At 38.7% G+C, this 20701-nt stretch overlaps 1 protein-coding gene and 1 pseudogene across 1 annotated transcript in view; both read left to right on the top strand.

Annotated features, from left to right (window-relative positions):
- SLC26A7 (solute carrier family 26 member 7) overlaps nt 1-20701 on the top strand; it is a 148140-nt gene that overhangs the window by 95745 nt on the left and 31694 nt on the right. Inside the window, exons 12-14 of the mRNA XM_040261102.1 lie at nt 7757-7863; nt 11177-11243; nt 17147-17284. Of these exons, the coding sequence (XP_040117036.1) occupies nt 7757-7863; nt 11177-11243; nt 17147-17284 (312 nt within the window). The remainder of the gene's footprint in view (nt 1-7756; nt 7864-11176; nt 11244-17146; nt 17285-20701) is intronic.
- LOC120879109 lies at nt 14027-14905 on the top strand (annotated as a pseudogene).

Here is a 20701-nt window from a genome sequence, read left to right as displayed (position 1 = left end):
AATGTGGACTGAGACTTGAAGGAATAGTATTTTTTAGGCCGTCCAAGAGGCCAAAATTAACCACGCTGATGAAGGAACATGACTTTTTTAAGGTGATATATATGAAGTGGCACGTGGAAATAGAAAAGCTGAGAAGATGCAAAGTTATTGATAATCCCATGATAAAGGTATTTATAAGAAACTCAATAATCACATAAGGGGGAGGACATTATCATCATGGAAGGGGAGAGACGTCAAGGAAGTGTCAGAGGATGAGATGGCATCACTAACTCAAACTAACATGAGTTTGAGTAAACTCAGGGAGATAGTGAAGGACAGGGAAGCTTGGCATGCTGCCATCCATGGGGTCGCAGAGTTGGACATGACTTAGCAAATGAAAAAACTATATATATGTATACTATATATATATGCAATGCAATATCATTCAGCTATAAAAAAGAACAAAACTAAGTCATTTGTAGAGATATGGATTGACCTAGAAACTGTCATAAGGAGTGAAATATGTAGAAAGAGGAAACCAAACAACATAGAATAATGTATGTATGTGGAATGTAGAAAAACGGTGCAGATCAACCTATCTTCAGGGCAGGAACAGAGATGCAGATGCAGAGACTGGACATGTGGACACAATGGGCAGACAGTGGGGTAGGAAGGGTTGTGAGACTGACATAGATACCCTACTGTGTGTGAGGTAGAAGGCCAGTGGGAACCTGCCGTGTAGCGCAGGGTGCCCAGCGCAGGGTACTGTGGTGATCTGGATGGGTGAGATCCAAGAGGATGGGTATATATGTAAAATTTCAGTTCAGTTCAGTTTAGTCGCCCAGTTGTGTCTGACTCTTTGTGATCTCATGGACAGTAGCATGCCAGGCCTCCCTCCATCACCAACTCCCAGAGCTTACTCAAACTGATATCCATTGAGTCAGTGATGCCATCCAACCATCTCATCCTCTGTCGTCTCCTTCTCCTCCCGCCTTCAATCTTTCCCAGCATCAGGGTCTTTTCCAGTGAGTCAGTTCTTCCTATCAGGTAGACAAAGTATTGGAGTTTCAGCTTCAGCATCAGTCCTTCCAATGAATATTCAGGACTGATTTCCTTTAGGATGGACTGGTTGGATCTCCTTGCAGCCCAAGGGACTCTCAAGAGTCTTGTCCAACACCATAGTTCAAAAGCATCAATTCTTCAGCACTCAGCTTTCTTTATAGTCCAACTCTCACATCCATATGTGACTACTGGAAAAACCATAGCTTTGACTAGACATGTATTGGCAAACTAATGTATACTTACAGGCTGATTCACTGTGTGGTACAGCAGAAACTAACACAACATTGTAAACGAACTATACCCTAATAAATAAAAAAGAGAGCCTTATTAGTGGTAAGCTAGCTTAATTCTTTATATAGCATTCCTAGAAAAGAGAACGCTATTAAAAATGACCAAAAATATTCACAGTTTTATTTGTAATATTATATTAAATGAGAAAATAGTGGAAAATTATGGCGTGCTTTTGAACCAAACACATCAACCAACAATTTACAGATTTTAAATAGAGTGTTTGTGAGGATTGAATTAGCTGTGGGCAGCATCTCTATATAAAGACTGCAGTTTTTCACTTTGCCTTTCCATTAACCTCTGCCTCAGGGAGTCTGGTGGAGTGTGGCTTTGTTTCTGTGTTTTTGGATTTTGTGTGTATGTGTGAACATATATTTTTATTTCTTTCAGGTAATTACCCTGTAGTGAAATGGGTCAGTTATGTGGTGTATGTATATATGTGTGTGTATATATATATATATATATATTTGCCTCCCTGTAGCTCAAATGGTAAAGAATCTGTGTACAATGTAGGAGACCAGGGTTTGATCCCTGGGTTTGGAAGATCCACTGGAGAAGGGAATGGCAATCCTCTCCAGTATTCTTGCCTGGATAATACCATGGACATAGAAGCCTGGCAGGCTATAGTCCATGGAGTTGCCAAGGGCTGGACACGACTGAGTGACACACCCACACAGATACATATATATAATTTAATCTATAAAAATATATATAATTTATTTTTCATTGTAGAATTGCTTTAGAATGCTGTGTTTCTTTCTGCCATACAACAATGTGAATCAGCTATAAGAATGCATATGTCCCCTCTTTCTTGAACCTTCCTCCCACTCTCCAACCCATGCCACCACCCCTGGTTGTCACAGGGCACAAGTGTGAGCTTCCTGTGTTATACAACAACTTCCCACTAGGTATCAATTTTGCATATATTAATGTATATTAATGTTTCAATGCTACTCTCTCAGTTCATCCCATCCTCTCCTTCACCCTCTTTGTCCACAAGTCTCTTCTTTTTGTCAGCATCTCTATTCATGCCCTGCAAATAAGTTAATAATTTATTGTTTTTTCAGATCCCATGTATATGCATTAACATATGATATTTGTTTCTTTCTTTCTGACTTACTTCACTCTATTTAATAGGCTGTAGGTTCATCCACCTCACTAGAGCTGACTCAGATTTGTTCCTTTTTATGGTTAAGTAATATTCCATTGTACTGCAACTTCTTTATCCATTTGTCTGTTGATGGACAGGTTGTTTCCATGTGCTAGCTGTTGTAAATTCTGCTGCAATGACTACTGGAGTACATGAGCCATTTTGAATTACGGTTTTCTCAGGGCATATGCCCAGTAGTGGAATATCTGGGTCTTATAGTATTTATATTCCTAGTTTGTAAAGGAATCTTCATAATGTTGTCCATAATGGCCGTATCAATTTACTTTCCCACTAACAATGAAAGAAGTTTGCCTTTTTTCCACATCCTCTCCAACATTTATTTTTTATAGATTTTTTTATGATGGCATTTCTGACTAGTGTAAGGTAATACCTCATTATACTTTTGATTTGCATTTCTCTAATAATGAGTGATGTTGAGCATTTTTTTCCTGTGTTTGCTGGCTAGCTGTATGTGTTTTTCAGAGAAATGTCTGTTTAGGTCTTCTGCCCATTTTTAGATTGGATTTGTTTTTCTGATATTGAGCTTGCTGCATGAGCTGCTTGTATGTTTTGGAGATTAATCCTTCATCAGCTATTTCATTTCCAACTATTTTCTCCCATTCTGAGGATTGTCTTTTCATCTTGTTTATTATTTCCTTTGCTGTGCAATGGCTTTTTTTAAAGTTAAATTCGTCCTATTTGTTTATGTTTTATTTTTGTTTTCATTACTTTAGGAAGTGGTTCAAAGAGGATCTTGCTGTGATTTATGTCGAAGAGTGTTCTGCCTATGTTTCCTCTAAGAGTTGTATAGATTTTTGGTCTTACGGTTAGGTCTTTAATGGATTTTGAGTTTATTTTTGTGTACAGTATTAGGAAGAGTTCCAATTTCACTTTTTTTACATGTACTTACACTTGTCCAGTATTCCCAGCATGACTTCTGGAAGAGGCTGTCATTTCTCCATTGGTCTATATTTCTGTTTTTGTGTCAATATCATGCTCTTTTATTTATTTTTTCTGACAATGCAAGGGACTTTATTAGGAAGGGATGCCTGAGTGGAGAGCAGTAGGGTAAAGGAATCCAGGAGAACTGCTCTGCCACGTGGCTCACAGTCTTAGGTTTTATGGTGATAGTATTACTTCCCAGACTGTCTTTGGCCAATCATTCTGACTCCTTCCTGGTGTTTCCTGGTGGCACATGCATTGCTCAGCCAAGATGTATGCCAGCAAGAAGGATTCTGAGAGGTAGTCGGACATGTGAGTACCATATTGTCTTGATCACTATAGCTGTAGTGTATAGTCTAATGTCAGGAAAATTGATTCCTCCAGCTCCATTGTTCTTCCTCAAGATTGCTTTGGCTATTTGGAGTCTTTCTATGTTTCCATCAGTTCAGTTCAGTTCAGTTCAATCGCTCAGTCGTGTCCGACTCTTTGTGACCCCATGAATCGCAGCACGCCAGGCCTCCCTGTCTATCACCAACTCCTGGAGTTCACTCAAACTCACATCCATCAAGTCAGTGATGCCACCAGCCATCTCATCCTCTGTCATCCCCTTCTCCTCCTGCCCCCAATCCCTCCCATCATCAGAGTCTTTTCCAGTGAGTCAACTTTTCATATGAGGTGGCCAAAGTACTGGAGTTTCAGCTTTAGCATCATTCCTTCCAAAGAACACCCAAGAGTGATCTCCTTTAAAATGGACTGGTTGGATCTCCTTGCAGTCCAAGGGACTCTCAAGATTCTTCTCCAACACCACAGTTCAAAAGCATCAATTCTTCAGTGCTCAGCTTTCTTAAATTGTAAATTTTATTGTTCTAGTGCTGTGGAAAATGTCAGTGTTAATTTGATAGAGTTTGCTTTGAATCTAAATTACTTTGGTTAGTATAGTCATTTTCACAATATTTATTCTCCCAGTCTAAGAATATCTCTCCATCTGTTTGTGTCATCTCTGATTTTTTTCACCAGTCTCTTAATTTTCTGCATATGGGTCTTTTGTCTCATTAGATAGGTATATTCCTGGGTCTTTTATTTTATTTATGTGTTGCAATAGAGAATGGAATTGATTCCTTAATTTTTCTTTCTGATTTATCATTGTTCATATATAGGAATGCAAGGGATTTCTGTATATTGATTTTGTATTCTGTGACTTTATTAAATTCATTGATAACCTCTAGTAATTTTCTGATAGTGTCTTTAGGGTTTACTGTGTATAGTACCATGTCATCTGTAAACAGTGAGTTTTACTTCTTTTTTCATCTAGATTCCTTTTATTTCTTTTTTTTCTCTGATTGCCATGGCTAGGACTTCCAAAGCTATATTGAAAAATAATGGTGACAGTGGGCACTCTTGACTTGTTCCTGATCTTAGAGAAAATGCTTTCAGCTTTTCACCATTTAGAATAGTATTTGCTGTGGGTTTCTCATATATGGCCTTTATTAGGTTGACATAGGTTCCATCTATGCCCATTTTCTGAAGAATTGTTATCACAAACGGGTGCTGAATATTGTAAATAGCTTCTTCTGCATCTATCAAGAATATCATATGATTTTTATCTTTCAATTTGTTAATATGGTGTGTAACATTGATTAATTTGCATATATTGAAGTATCCATAGGATTAAACCCAAATTAATCATGGTGCATGATGTTTTTAATGTGTCGTTAGATTCTGTTTGCTGGAATTTTGTTCAGAAATTTTTCATTTATGTTTACCTTTGATATTGACCTGTAATTTCCTTTTTTTTGTGATGTCTTTTCCAGTTTTGGCATCAGGGTAATGGTGGCCTTCTAGAATGAGCTCATTAGTGTTCCTCTGCAATTTTTTGGGAAGAATTTAAGAAGGAACAGCATTAACTCTTCTCTAAACATTTGATAGAATTCACCTGTGAAGCCATGTAGCCCTGGGTTTTGTATTTTGGGAGATGTCTTTTTTTATCACAATTTCGATTTCCATGCTTGAGATTGATCTGTTCGTATTTCTGTTTATTCCTTGTTCAGTCTTAGAGGTTGTGATTTTCTAAGAATTTGTCTGTATTTTTCCAGGTTGTCCATTTTATTGGCATATAGTTGCTTGTAGTAGTCTCTTATGATCCTTTGTATTTCTGCATTAGTCTGTTGCAATCTCTCATTTTTCATTTCTAATTTTGTTCATTTGAGTCTTCCTTCTTTTTATCTTGATGAGTCTGTTATGGATTTTGTTTTTCTTCTCAAAGAACCAGTTTTCAGTTTTATTGATCTTTGGCATTTTTTCTTTCATTTCTTTTTTATTTATTTCTGTTCTCATCTCTATGATTTATTTACTTCTACTTACTTTCTGTTTTTGTTTGTTTGTTTGTTTGTTTTTTGTTCTTTTCCCAGTTGCATTAGTTTGTCTATTTGATATTTTTTCCTATTCTTGAGATAGGATTGCATTGCTATATACTTCCCTCTTAGAACTTCCCAATAGGTTTTGGGTCATCTTGTTTTCAGTGTCATTTGTCTATAGGTATTTAAGAAATCTTTTTAGTAACCTTTTGGCTATTAAGAAGTGTATTGTTTAAATCTCCATGTGTTGGTATTTTTTTACAGTTTTTTTTCCTATTATTAATAGCAACTGTTATAGCATTGCGGTCAGAGAAGATACCTGTTACAATTTCAATTTTCTTAAATTTAGTAAAGTTTGATATGTGACCCAAGATGTGACCTATCCTGAGAATGTTCCATGTGCACTTGAGAGGAAAGTGTATTCTTCTGCGTTGGATGGAATGCTCTGAAGATATCCATTAGGTTCATCTGATCTAATGTGTAATTTGCAGCTTGTGTTTCCTTATTAATTTTCTGCCCAGATGATCTGTCAGTTCAGTTCAGTTCAGTTCAGTCGCTCAGTCGTGTCCGACTGTTTGCAACCCCATGAATTGCAGCACGCTAGGCCTCCCTGTCCATCACCATCTCCCGGAGTTCACTCAGACTCATGTCCATCGAGTCAGTGATGCCACCAGCCATCTCATCCTGGGTCGTCCCCTTCTCCTCCTGCCCCCAATCCCTCCCAGCATCAGAGTCTTTTCCAATGAGTCAACTCTTCACATGAGGTGTCCAAAGTACTGGAGCTTCAGCTTTAGCATCATTCCTTCCAAAGAAATCCCAGGGTTGATCTCCATTGGTGGAAAAGTCCCCTACTATTATTGTTACTATTGATTTCGCTTTTATGTCTGTTAATGTTTGCCTTACGTATTGAGGTGCTCCTATGTTGGGTGTGTGAATATTTACAATTGTTCTATTTTCTTCTTGGATTGATAGCTTGATTATTATGTATCGTCCTTCCTTACCTCTTGTAATGTTTTCTATTTTAAGGTCTATTTGTCTGATATGCAAATTGCTACTCTGGCTTTCTTTTGATTTCCATTTGCCTGGAATACCATTTTCTATGCAATTGTTTTGAGTTTATTTTTGTAGGTCTTTTCCTTCTCTTGTGTTTCCTGCCTTTAGAAGTCCCTTTAGCATCTGTTGTATAGCTGATTTGGTGGTGTTGAATTCTCTTGACTTTTGCTTGTCTGTAAAATTTTAGGTTTTTGCCTCAAATCTGAATGTGATCCTTGCTAGGTAGAGTAATCTTGATTGTAAGTTTTTTCCTTTCATAACTTTAGGTCTAATCCTGCCACTACCTTCTAGCCTGCAGAGTTTCTGCTGAGAGATCAGCTCTTAACCTTATACAGGTTCTCTTTATTTTACCTGTTGCTTTTCCCCTTGATACCTTTAGTATTTTTTTCTCTGGGTGTAATTTTTGTTAGTTTGATTATAAGTGTCTCGATGTGTTTCTCCTTGAGTCTATCTTATGTGAAACTCTCTGTGCTTCTTAAACTTGTTTGGCCATTTCCTTTCCCACGTTAGAGAAGCTTTCAACTGTAATTGCTACAGCATTTTTTCTCAGGCCCTTCTTTCTCTCTTCTTCTTCCGTTGTTGGCGTTCAGTCATTAAGTTGTATCCAGCGCTTTGTGACCCCATGGACTTCTGCACACCAGGATTCCCTGTCCTCCAGTTTTCTGTGGATCTGTATATTCCTTTCCTGGTCCTGGTCAGGGACTCCTGCCAGTACTCAGCTGGTGTTCTGCGAGATCTTCTACATCTGAAGATGTATTCCTGATGCATTTGTGGAGAGAGATGTACTCCACATCCACCTAGTCCTCTATTCTTGCAGAGAGATTTCATCACAGGAATGTTGTAGAACAAGACTGTGAGGAACTTAGCAATCGGGAGAAAGATGAGCATACCAAAGGACCCATATATTCTGTCTCCTGTTCTCTTTCAGGGCATATGGGTCAGTACATACATATTTACAATATGTTTTGCTGCCAATGTTGGGCTGCTGTTTGGTGTTGTGTGTACCACAGCTATCGTGATTGGTCGCTTCCCAAGGTAAGATATTATTTATATGCTGTTTATTCTGACACAGCAGCAAAATATATGGTGTTGTCAGTTACTTTTATTTCTGTGGAATAGATAGTATTATAATCTCATGTTTTTAGATTTAGAGCTAGAAAGAGAATTTTTTAATCTACTTGTGATATATAACAATGTTGGTCTTAATAGAGAAGAAATGGTCTTAGTGGAGGAGAAGTATTTTGTTATAGCTATAAAATAGAATATATAAAATCTATTAAAGTGAATAAATTAGCATCATAGCCATATACTGCATTAGAGTTACTTTTTTCTGATTAAGGGAATGTTTATAGTATCTAATGAGACATAAACCATACAGCAATGTAATCATTTGAAAAGTTAAATAACCTCAAATTTAACTTTTCCAAAGTTGTATTAATTTACCTACTTTTTCTATATAGCTTATTAAAAAGTATATTCTTTTTGTTTTTTACTAAACATCTATAAGGCCCTTCCATATTTTGATTATTTTTCTGTTTGCTCAGTGTTCTCCATTTGATAAAGCTTCACTAACATCTCATCCTTCTTTTGAAATTCTTTGTGAAATAATATATTCTTAAAAATTAAAGTTTTATCTCTATAGATTCTATCAGTTCAGTTCAGTTCAGTTCAGTTCAGTTCAGTAACTCAGTGCCATCTGACTCTTTGTGGCCCTATGGAATCCAGCATGCCAGGCCTCCCTGTCCATCACCATTTCCTGGAGTTTACTCAAACTCATGTCCATTGAGTCAGTGATGCCATCCAAACATCTCATCCTCTGTCATCCCCTTCTCCTCTTCCTTCAATCTTTCCCAGTGTCAAGGTCTTTTCAAATGAGTCAGTTCTTCACATCAGGTGGACAAAGTTTTGGAGTTTCAGCTTCAGCATCAGTCCTTCCAATGAATATTCAGGACTGATTTCCTTTAGGATGGACTGGTTGGGTCTCCCTGCAGTCCAAGGGACTCTCAAAGGGTCTTCTCCAACACCACAGTTCAAAAGCATCAATTCTTCAGTGCTCAGCTTTCTTTATGGTCCAACTCTCACATCTACACATGACTACTGGAAAAACCATAGCCTTGACTAGATGGACCTTTGTTAGCAAAGTAATGTCTCTGCTTTTTAATATGCTGTCTAAGTTGGTCATAACTTTTCTTCCAAGAAGTAAGCATCTTTCAATTTCATGGCTGCAATCACCATCTGCAGTGGTTTTGGAGCCCAAGAAAAGAAAGTCTGTCATGGTTTCCATTGTTTCCCCACCTATTTGCCGTGAAGTGATGGGACCAGGTGACATGATCTTAGTTGTTTGAATGTTGAGTTTTAAGTCAACTTTTTCACTCTCCTCTTTCACTTTCATCAAGAGGCTCTTTAGTTTTTCTTCACTTTCTGCCATAAGGGTGGTGTCATCTGCATATCTGAGGTTATTGATATTTCTCCTGGCAGTCTTGATTCCAGCTTTTGCTTCATCCAGCCCGACATTTCACATGACGTACTCTGCATATAAGTTAAATAAGCAGGATAACAATATGCAGCTTTGGTATACTCCTTTCCCAATTTGGAGCCAGTCCTTTGTTCCATGTCCAGTTCTAACCGTTGCTTCTTGACCTGCATAAAAGACGGACGAGTCATAGTGGAGCTTTCTGACAAAATGTGGTCCACTGGAGAAGAGAATGGCAAACCACTTCTATATTCTTGCCTTGAGAACCCCAAGAACAGTATGAAAATGCAAAAAGATATGACAGTGAAAGATGAACTCCCCAGGTCAGTAGATGCCTAATATGCTACTGGAAAAGAGTGGAGAAATAACTCCAAAAAGAATGAAGAGATGAAGCCAAAGTGAAAACAATGCCCAGTTGTGGATGTGACTGGTGATGGAAGTAAAGTCCGATGCTGTAATGAGCAATGTTGCATAGGAACCTGGAATGTTAGGTCCATGAATCAAGGCAAATTGGAAGTGGTCAAATAAGAAATGGCAAGAGTGAACATTGACATTTTAGGAATCTGTGAACTAAAATGGACTGGAATGGGCGATTTCACTTCAGATGACCATTATATCTACTACTGCGGCAAGAATCACTTAGAAGAAATGGAATAGCCTTCATAGTCAACAAAAGAGTCTGAAACGCAGTACTTGGGTGCAATCTCAAAAATTACAGAATGATCTCTATTCATTTCCAAGGCAAACCATTCGATATCACAGTAATCCAAGTCTATGCCCCAACCACCAATGCTGACAAAGCTGAAGTTGAACAGTTCTATGAAGATGTACAAGACCTAACACCAAAAGAGATGTCCTTTTCATCATAGGGGACTGGAATGCAAAAGTAGGAAGTCAAGAAACACCTGGAGTAACAGGCAAGTTTGGCTTTGGAGTACAAAATGAAGCAGGGCAAAGGCTAACAGAGTTTTGCCAAGAGAATGCATTGGTCATAGCAAACATCCTCTTCTAACAACACAAGAGATGATTCTACACATGGATATCACTGGATGGGCAATACCAAAATCAGATTGATTATATTCTTTGCAGCTGAAGATGGAAAAGCTCTATACTGTCAGCAAAAACAAGACTGGGAGCTGACTGTGGCTTACATCATGAACTCCTTATAGAGTCTCTCTCTCTCTCTATGTGTATATATATATATATGCACATTGTTATCTGATCCTATCTTGTTATTGATTCTCTCTTTACTTCCTGTATTTTACACAAGATTTCTGAAAAACCATATACTTTCTAGCCTTTTCCCTTATTGCTCACTCTTTTTTGTCAATTTACCTCCCATGCCTTAAAGATATGATAGCTGGGAGTCCAGGTGAGATAAATTACGTTTTAAAAATCTCCATTTAGATGTCTGTGCTGTTACTTTCGGAGAAGGCAATGGCAACCCACTCCAGTACCCTTGCCTGGAAAATCCCATGGGCAGAGGAGCCTGGTAGGCTGCAGTCCACGGACACGACTGAGCAACTTGACTTTCACTTTTCACTTTCATGCATTGGAGAAGGAAATGGCAACCCACTCTAGTACTCTTGCCTGGAGAATCCCAGGGACGGGGGAGCCTGATGGGCTGCTGTCTATGGGGTTGTACAGAGTCGGACACGAATGAAGTGACTTAGCAGCAGCAGCAGCTGTTACTTTATTTTTGAGGATCCCAGAGAGACACACATTTACCACTGTCTTATGAACAGTTGGGATGTAGCATGGAAACCACTCTGGATACTTTCTAATTGTTATAATAAAGTGACTCATCCTTTTTACTTTGTTGTGATTAATGTAGTAACTTGGAAATTATATATTTTATATATGCTTTCATTCTAGAGCAAATACTCTGAGTACAAAAAATATGAAAGAGATGGAATTTAAAGTGAAGACAGAAATGGATGATGTAAGTTTAGTTCCCTTTTCCTTTGTGTAATTAATAATTTTTGTAGGTCAGATAGTTTCAAGGTATAAGAAGCAGATAAATTACTAATTTTATAATGATAATTCTATTTTTGATTAGTTTGAACTTTTAAAAGTATATCTGACCACTATATATATGGCAGTCAACATGCAACAAATCAATAGAACAACAACAGAAATCTTGTATCAGCATTCAAATAAGAGAATAACAGGGCACATGAAAATACAGTAGAATCATGGTCCAGATTAGTTCAGTTATTTGGAAACCTCTTTTCCATTTGACGTGTCTGTTAATTTGTGTGTATGTCACTCAGTCGTGTCTGACTCTTTGCGACCTCATGGACTGTAGCCCACTAGACTCCTCTGTCCATGGAATTCTCTGAGAATACTGGAGTGGTTGGCAATTTCCTTCCCCAGGTGATTTTCCTGACCCAGGGGTCTCCTGCATTGCAGGCAGATTCTTTACCATCTGAGCTATAGGGAAGTCCTGACTATTAGTCCAGAGAAGGCAATGGCACCCCACTCCAGTATTCTTGCCTGGAAAAGCCCATGGACGGAGGAGCCTGGTGGGCTACAGTCCATGAGGTCGCGAAGAGTCAGACATGACTGAGTGACCTCACTTTCACTTTTCACTTTCATGCATCGGAGAAGGAAACGGCAACCCACTCCAGCGTTCTTGCCTGGAGAATCCCAGGGACGGGGAGCCTGGTGGGCTGCTGTCTCTGGGGTCTCACAGAGTCGGACGTGACTGAAGCGACTTAGCAGCAGCAGCAGCAAACTAGTAGTCTATTCCAAATTAAATGGTGGTGGAAGATGGGGAACGGGGAAGGGAATAAAGAAAAGTGGGATCATGGTATTTTGTTAACACAGTCAATGAATCTTACTATCAGCAGAATGTAATTAACGACTCTAGGCTTGGTTTCTTGCACAGTGGACACCTTTTTAAGGAAATGACATATACATTATCTCACCCTCAGGTAGTGCTAGTGGTAAAGAACTCGCCTGCCCAGGCGGGAGATGTAAGAGATGCAGGTTCGATCCCTGGGTCTGAGATCCCCTGGAGGAGGGCATGGCAACCCAATCCAGTATTCTTCCCTGAGGAATCCCATGGACAGAGGAGCCCGGCTGGCTATAGTCCGTAGGGTTGCACCGAGTCAGACACAACTGAAGTGATTTAGCAGGCACGCACGCAATCCATGTTTAGGCAGGCCAATGGTGTTTGAATTCTAGCTTCTTATTCTGAAGGATGACACAAGTTTAAGGTGAAGAAAGAAAATGTTGACTGAAATTCTTGTCAGTTAAAAAAATTGGCCTTACTTTGAAACTGCTTTGTGATGTTTGACTAACCTTTTTTATCTCTATTTTTCATTTTTACTTGTTTTAATATCTCATGATTGTCCTCAGAACAGACAGAACTAAACTCCTACCAGAAGGGTCAGTGTCAGGGTATTTCTAAGTAGACTAGAAGTAAAAAGTAAGCAACAGGAGTCCTTCTCTGACCCCCAGGGAAACGGCTTGTGTTTTTAACAAGTGTGGAAAGATTTGCGTCATAGAAAGCTATCAGAGTTCAAAGACTTTGAAGGTGTCCCAGGCTCAAGTTTTCCACCAATGTTACCTTTCTTTCTTTCCTGTCCCTTTCTTTTCTTCCTTTAAAATTTTCAGGTGCCAAGTCCTAGACTGACTCAGGCCTCTGTATCCACCCCACACATGAAGCTGTGTACCATAGCCTTGGCATTCTTAGCTTTGAAGCAGAATTCAAGTTTGACTATTTTTCAGTTTAAAGATCTCTCATTAATAAATTGTACCTAATCCACACCTTCTCCTCAAGCTAAATGTGTGAGGAAATAAGGGGATTTGCAGGAAGATGAAAGTGCCACAGTTTCTCCATGTCTTGCACTTGATTGATTCCAGTCTAGTTACCTATCTGAATAATAATCATGTCATTGGAAATCTTAACTTTATTAGAACATTGCACCTCACTGGTTATTTAATGTTTTGTATCAAAACTAAGCAGGAAAACACTAAGAGAAAGACTTGAATATGAACTGTAAGGTGGAGTTTTTAGCTAACGTCAAGTGTAGCGGTGATCTGTCCCTCCCCTCTCCCTCTTCTTCTTCAGGTGAAACAATTTGGCAGGTCTCTTTCCACTCAGGGACTTCAGCTCTATTGAGAATTACTTTTCTGGCCCAACTCCATTCTTTAATAAATGCCTATCTTTAAAAAGCATAGGCATTTACTAACTCAGAACATACTGGCACAATCATATGGTGAGATTAATGAGACAATCTAAGATGTGGGGGCTTTGTCATAACTAAACACAACAGGCTGAATGTTTGATTTTGTCTTGTAAGAGATTTCCTCTTTATTAAAAGTTCCTTGGGTAACATAAAGGTTTTTATTTTCTTGAATTGTTTAGTTGTGGCAAATCTCCTCACTTTATAGAGCTTTAACAGTTGTGTAGCTGTAGAAACTTTTTGAGATTATCCGGTTTAAAAATGTACCTGCTTTAGCTCTCACAATTCCAGTAGGAGAAGAAGGAGGAGGCAATGCTGGGGGCCGGCTGTGGTTTCTGCAACTGGTGCAGCACCGTCTCTGCGCTGCTTGGATGGGAAAGAAAGTGAGGATCCCGGTGGAGCCAGCGGCAGTGCTGCTGTGGGAGGGTGGGCATCGGAAGGCGATGGAGGATCTAGATGAACAACACTGACAGCATCCAATGGTTGCTGCAAGAGAGGGTCCAAGCCTGGTACAACGTCCAGCTACAGGGGCATGAAATCAGAGGACTGTGATTGTTGGAGTCCTGAGAGAGCTTTCTTGGCCAGCTACTGTCCTACTGGGACTGAAAGCACCATTCAAATATAAGGTGATATCCGTGGGCAGTCCTGTATGATTTGCTCTGACTTTCTGAGTGCAGTGGTTTCCCTCCAAAAGTAATTACTTGTTTCTTGGGGACTATGTGAACAAGGGAAAGCAGTCATTGGACACTCTCTGCCTCTTACTGGCTTACAAAATCAAATATCTCCAGATTGTTTTCTTCTCAGAGGAAACCACGAATGTGACAATATCAGTAGAATTTAGGAATTTTATGATGAATTAAAAGAAGATATAACATTAAAGTATGGAAAACTTTCGCAGACTACTTTAACTGTTTATAGATAGCAGTCATCCTGGATGAGAAAATATTCTGCTGTCATGGAGGTTTATCACCAGATCTCCAATCTGTGGAGTGGATTTGGTGAATTATGCAGCCAATCGATGACTTAGATCAAGATTGTCTTTGTGACCTTTTGTGGTCTGAACCTGATAAGGATTTTTTTGGCTGGTGTTTGAAAATGACAGAGGGTCGTGCTTTGCACTTGGTGCAGAAGTGGTTGCAAATTTCTCCATAAACGTGATTTGGATCTTGTATGTAGAGCCCGTCGGGAGGTTGATGGTGGATAGACGTTTTTTGCAAAGAGACCGTTGGTTATTCTGTTTTCTGCATCCAGTTATTGTGGAGAGCTTGACAAAGCAGGTGCCATGATGAGTGTGGATGAGACACTAATGTGTTCTCTTCAGATTTTACAGCCTGCAGAGAAAAAGAAGTCAAGTGCCCCGAGACCTGAAATACCTCCAACGGCTATGATCACAAAGCAAGCAAAGAAATAAATGTCATTTGACACTGCCTAGTCGGGGCTTGTAACATATATAGCTTTTATTCTTAAAGCTGTAATGTGTATTGGTCAGCTTACTTAAATAATGTTTGTAGGCCTCTGTTCCAGTTTTTACTTTATCAGTAGTATTTGTTGATTTTAACAGCAAATAAAAGAGTCCCCACTCTCAAAGAAAGATGTTTTATTTTGTTTAGTTCTCTGTTCCTTTTGCAAACAATTTTAATGATAGTGCCAAAGCTGTACACCCCAGGACAGTTTATCCTGACTAAGGGGTGAGTATACAACTGATCTTTCTTTAAGTTTGGTACAGCTCATGAATAATGTAAATACCCATTTTCTTTAGGATAGAAAGAGAGATCTAGGGTGCTCAGCATGTACATGCTATTGTCATATAATGCATACTGTTGGATACAAAACACTGTGAACCTTTTTGTTTGCTTGCTTCAGAGAAATGGCTCTTTTTCTTGTCTTGTCATGTACAAACTAGTTTTTAGAGTTATCAAAATGAAGAATAACTTTCAACCTTGCCAGCATCACTTGTATGTTTATTTAATTAAAGTACACTTTCCCCTGTGATACACTTAAATGACAATTAAAGCCATTATTTTAAATGTTTGTGATTCTTTCCTAAAACCAAAGTTTCTATTGAAATATATATGGACACTCTCCTTAGTGCAAGGTGACATGATTGTATATCCCTGCCGCCTTCTTGGGGATTCAAAAATAGGTTTTTAAGTTTGAATAGCAATTAATAACATAGGGCTGTTTACACTACTAATGATTAAAGTTAATAACATTTTGTAGTATTTTCAGTCTATTCATTAAGTAATCTTTTTACAGTTACATCGGGACTGAACCTGTCCATTCAGAAAGCTTAAAATTATAAAAACAATACTGTTCTATATGTGTGACTGATTATGCTTTCTTTGGCCTACATTCTTTATTCTATGAAGAAGTTGAAGCTTGTAAGTCAAAACAAAGAAAACTAACTCACTATCCACCAGTTTATACAGAACTCACAGTTTCTATGACTTTTTAAAACTAATCTCTGTTTTAAAAAAAGGAAAGCAGTTTCAAGAGATGACCATGTACAATACCATGTGGGAAAAATGAATTCAGACCTATTTAATGATGAACTTGTTAAAAAAAATTACTTACTTTAAAAAACAAGGAAGGTAAGAGAGGTTAAATGAATTATCCAAACTCACATTATCTATTATTTTCCAATCTTTCTCTCTCTGTCTGTGTGTGTCTGAAGGAGTACTGCTTTATTTAGTTGGTAAGGAATTATCATTTCATAGAGCTCCATTTCTCTATGTTTCTAAGATAGACCCCTGCTCCAAAGGTCATGGTGCTGTGCTGTGCTTAGTCACTCAGTTGTGTCTGACTCTTTGTGACCCCATGGACTGGAGCCCGAGAGGTTCCTCTGTCCACGGGGATTCTCCAGGCAAGAATACTGGAGTGGTTTGCCATGCCCTCCTTCAAGCGATCTTCCCAACCCAGGGATTGAAGCCAGGTCACTTGCATTGCAAGTGGATTCTTTACCGTCTGAGACACCAGGGAAGCCCACAGGTCATGGCAAAGATGGTATTGCCAGGAAGACCTGGGCAAATGGCTGCAGCAGACAAATTTTGTATTGAAATTTTTCCTTCTCCATTTCTTCATGTCTTGTCTACCTCCTGGCAATCGAATATAATCTAGGCCTGCCCAAAGTGAAATTACCTTCCTGATAATGCCTCTTGGTTTCTTTCTCCCAATTAGAACTATCAGTCACTTGTAAGGTGACTTCCAGGCAAAGGAAGGCTACATCATTATGAGGTAAATGATTGACAGTTGACCTTTCAGGCCATATTTTCATTTTAAAAGATATGGGATGGCTAGGTAAAGGAATTTTAAATTTCTGGATTGAGTGGAAGAGGTACTGTTAGGAGGATAAGTCTTTCTGATACTCTTTGGATAGTCTTTTGCCTCTCCAAAACTCAGTAGGAATAAGGGGTATTTTCTGAAAGGCTACACTCTTATCTAACAGTTGCTAATGTTTCTTAGTAAAGAAGTACCTATTTTCCTTCAGACGTAGGGTAGTATATTTAATCCTCCAAAAATTTTTAATAATGAAAACATAAGCAAAGAAATTTTCAATCATAATTGAGTGACATTTGTACTTACAGGGTTTCAATTCATTGTAGGATTTATTTCATTCAGAACTCTGACTCTATTCATTTGTTTCCTCTAAAAGGAAACCCTGCAGCAGGTGAAAATTATCTCAGTAAACAACCCACTTGTTTTTCTGAATGCAAAGAAGTTCCATAATGATATAATGAACATAATCCAAAAAGAAAATACTGGAAACCAACCACTTGATGAAATCAGAAAGGTAAGGTCAACTCTTTTGATTATATTATGCTACAGGTAATCCTATATCTTGATACCCCAGAAAGGAATCATGTAACTATAATACATTATAGAAATGTTGAGAGGCCTCTTCCCTCAGTAAAATCTTATATGATGTTATAATTTTTATTTGGTTTGTAGTTAGCCTTTAGGTGATCATGCTTGTTCATTCACTTGTTCATTCACGCCTCAAGTCAGCAAATATCTGAAGGACGTGTGTGTTGTGCTGTTCTCTGCTTAGTCACTTAGTTGTGTCTGACTCTTTGCGACCCCAGGGTCCCTTGTCGATGGCCTTCTCTAGGCAAGAATACCGGTGTGGTTTGCCATGCCCTCCTCCAGGGGACCTTCCCAACCCAGGGATCAAACCCAGGTCTCCCACATTTCAGGCAGATTCTTTACCAGCTAGGCTATCAGGGAAGCCTGTGTACTAGGTGCTATAACCTTGGGAGGAATAAATAAGACAATTCACTTAAATTAAAGGATATTTTTACCAAGAGAAGGAAGAGTTAGGTCTACCTCTAAAAGAGAATACAGTAGATGACTCAAAGAGGTATAAACTGTTGGCCTCATTATGATAACATTGTCTTAAATTGTCATCATTTTTTATCTCCACAAATTATCTCAGTTAATAGAGATAGCAAATAAAATGTGCATGAGAAAGAGGTATGCATAATCATTTGAATCTTCAAGACCTCTGCAATGTTAAGAGCAGGACTTAGGAGCTAAGCTGCCTGGGTAAGCTACTTAGAAGCTATTAGACCTTCAGTTCAGTTCAGTTCAGTTGCTCAGTCGTGTCCGACTCTTTGCGACCCCATGGACTGCAGCACGCCAGGCTTCCCTGTCCATCACTAACTTCCGGAGTTTACTCAAACTCATCCCCATTGAATCGGTGATGCCATCCAGCCATCTCATCCTCTGTCGTTCCCTTCTCCTCCTGCCTTCAATCTTTCCCAGCATCAGGGTCTTCTCAAATGAGTCAGTTCTTCGCATCAGATGGCCAAAGTATTAGACTTTGAGTTCTTTTAAATGTCACTTTCATCAGAATATTAGGAGCCACCACCTGGGATTTTGGGTTGAAAAGAACTTGCTCTTATGCTAAAGGGGAAGATATATATCTAATTGTTCAAGTTGTATTAATATATTAGGCCTGTTTTTCATCACAAAACCATTCTATACCTGTATATGAGACAGGTATGGTCTTGTGGCTGACTTTATAACCACCATGTATAACAGCATTATGGGAAAATCTGTCTAGAGCTTCATGTAACCTAATTAACCTACAAGAAGTTTGTGGTCTTGTTTTTCCAAAATGTAAACTTACTTCTTGAAATAATATACTAAATTGTGGGCATTATCATTTCTAGTAGAGTACCTGATATGGCAATTCTTATTACTAATTATTTATCAATAGTTGATAGTGTTTTCCTTATTTTCCTGCAAGATTAAGGTTGTTCCAACTTGTTTTCAGAAATTGCAAAGTGACATGTGTTTACCTTTAGTATATCTTAGAAACAAATCTCATTAACACAGTCTTTTGTGAGAAGTTTCCACGTATGTGATTTTACCCACTTGGGATTTCAGAAAATTGAGTCTAAAAATCAAACAAGGTTCATTGAATTTAGGTTATTAGTAGATGAAGGCACTCAAAAGGATTCTTCAACTCAGAACTTTATGATGGTGAGGAAGAATTTGTTGAAACTGAGTTCCACTATAATGATAATGATGCAAATATTGTATGTATATTTGTACGTTGTGAGTTTTAAAGGAATACCAAGGATTTGGATGGCAATCTGGAAGCCCTGCTCTCAGAGAAACCTGGGATAAACCTTTATTTGGAATGGTTAAAAGGATAGTCTTGAGCTTGAGTGCTCTTTGGGGCATTTCGTATTATTCTTGTCAGACACTGTCAAGGATATCTACTTGTCTTGAGGACTATGCACTTACTCCAGGTTCAGTTTTAGAGTAAGATGTCTGCAGCAGTTAATCGCTACTGCAGCTTTGCCTCCCTTTATCAGGCTGCACAGAGCAGTCCACAGTTGTGGCTTCAACTGGAGTGCTCTGCCAGGGCCTCGATTTTCTCTTCTCTGACAGCTGTGTTTTCAACAGATGGTGGTGATGGACATTTAAAACACTCCAGAGCAGGAAGATTCACATCCCATTCAAAACACGAATAGAAAAAGGATCCTCTGTTAGGTTATATAATGATATACTTTTATATTGCTATATTTCCTATATGCTCAGTTGTGTCCAGCTCTTTGAGACCCCATGGACTTTAGCCTACCAGGCTCCTCTGTCCACAGGTTTTCCCAGGCAATAATGCTGGAGCAGGATGCCATTTCCTACTCCAGGGGTTGTTCTCAACCCAGGATTGAATCCGTGTGTCTTGTGTCTCTTGCACTGGCAGGCGGATTCTTTACCACTGAGCCTCTATATCATCATTAAATATCTCCCTGAACACAGAAGCTTAGAAGGATCTCAGGCTGCTAGTGTTTGATGGATTTGTGCTTATTATTATATAGAGCTACAGGTATTCACTATTCATTACCATTTTGTGCTCTCACCTTGCAAGAGAAGTTTCAATCTACCATTTATCTAAAATTTTCTTTTGCTCAAGCAAGATGTTTTTCAAAATTAGACTTTGTTTTTGAAACAGTGTTTTAGATTTACAGAAAAACTGAGTAGTTAGTATAAAGAGTTCCTATATATAGAGAGAGTTCCTATATATATAGAGAGAGAGTTCCTATATATACCCCACATTACACAGTTTCCTCTATTATTAACATCTTGCATTAGTGTGATATATTTATTATAATCATTAAGTAAAGTCCGTGCTTTATCTGGGCTTCTCAGGTGGTGCTAGTGGTAAAGAATCCATCTGCCAGTGCAGGAGACTTAAGAGATGTGGGTTTGATCTTTGGGTCAGGAAGATCCCCTGGAGGAGGGCATGACAACCCGCTCCAGTATTCTTGCCTGGAGAATCCCATGGACAGAGGAGCCTGGCGAGCTATAGTCCATAGGGTGGCATAGAGTCAGATAGGACTGAAGCAATTTAGCACACATGCTTTATTTAGATTTACTTAGTTCTACCTGATATCCTTTCTCTGTTCTAGAATTCCATCCAGTATATCACGTTGCATTTAGTTGTCCTGTCTCCTTAGTTTCCTCTTGACTGTGACAGTTTCTTAGGCTTTCCCTTTATTGAATGGTCTTGACAATTTTCAGTAGTACTGGTCAGATGTTTTGTAGAATGCCCCTCTGTTGAAACTATCTCTTATTTTTTCTTGTGATAGCACTGGGAATATGGGGTTTTTTTTTTTAGGAAGAAAACTATAGAGGTGAAGTGCCATTTTCATCACATTTGTATCTAGGGTACATAATATTAACATTATTTCTCACTGTA

Source organism: Oryx dammah, unplaced genomic scaffold (genome assembly GCF_014754425.2).
Source record: "Oryx dammah isolate SB20612 unplaced genomic scaffold, SCBI_Odam_1.1 HiC_scaffold_19, whole genome shotgun sequence".
Lineage (NCBI taxonomy): Eukaryota > Metazoa > Chordata > Mammalia > Artiodactyla > Bovidae > Oryx > Oryx dammah.
The sequence above is the reverse complement of the archived record's forward strand: the minus strand, read 5'-3'. Positions and strand labels throughout refer to the sequence as shown.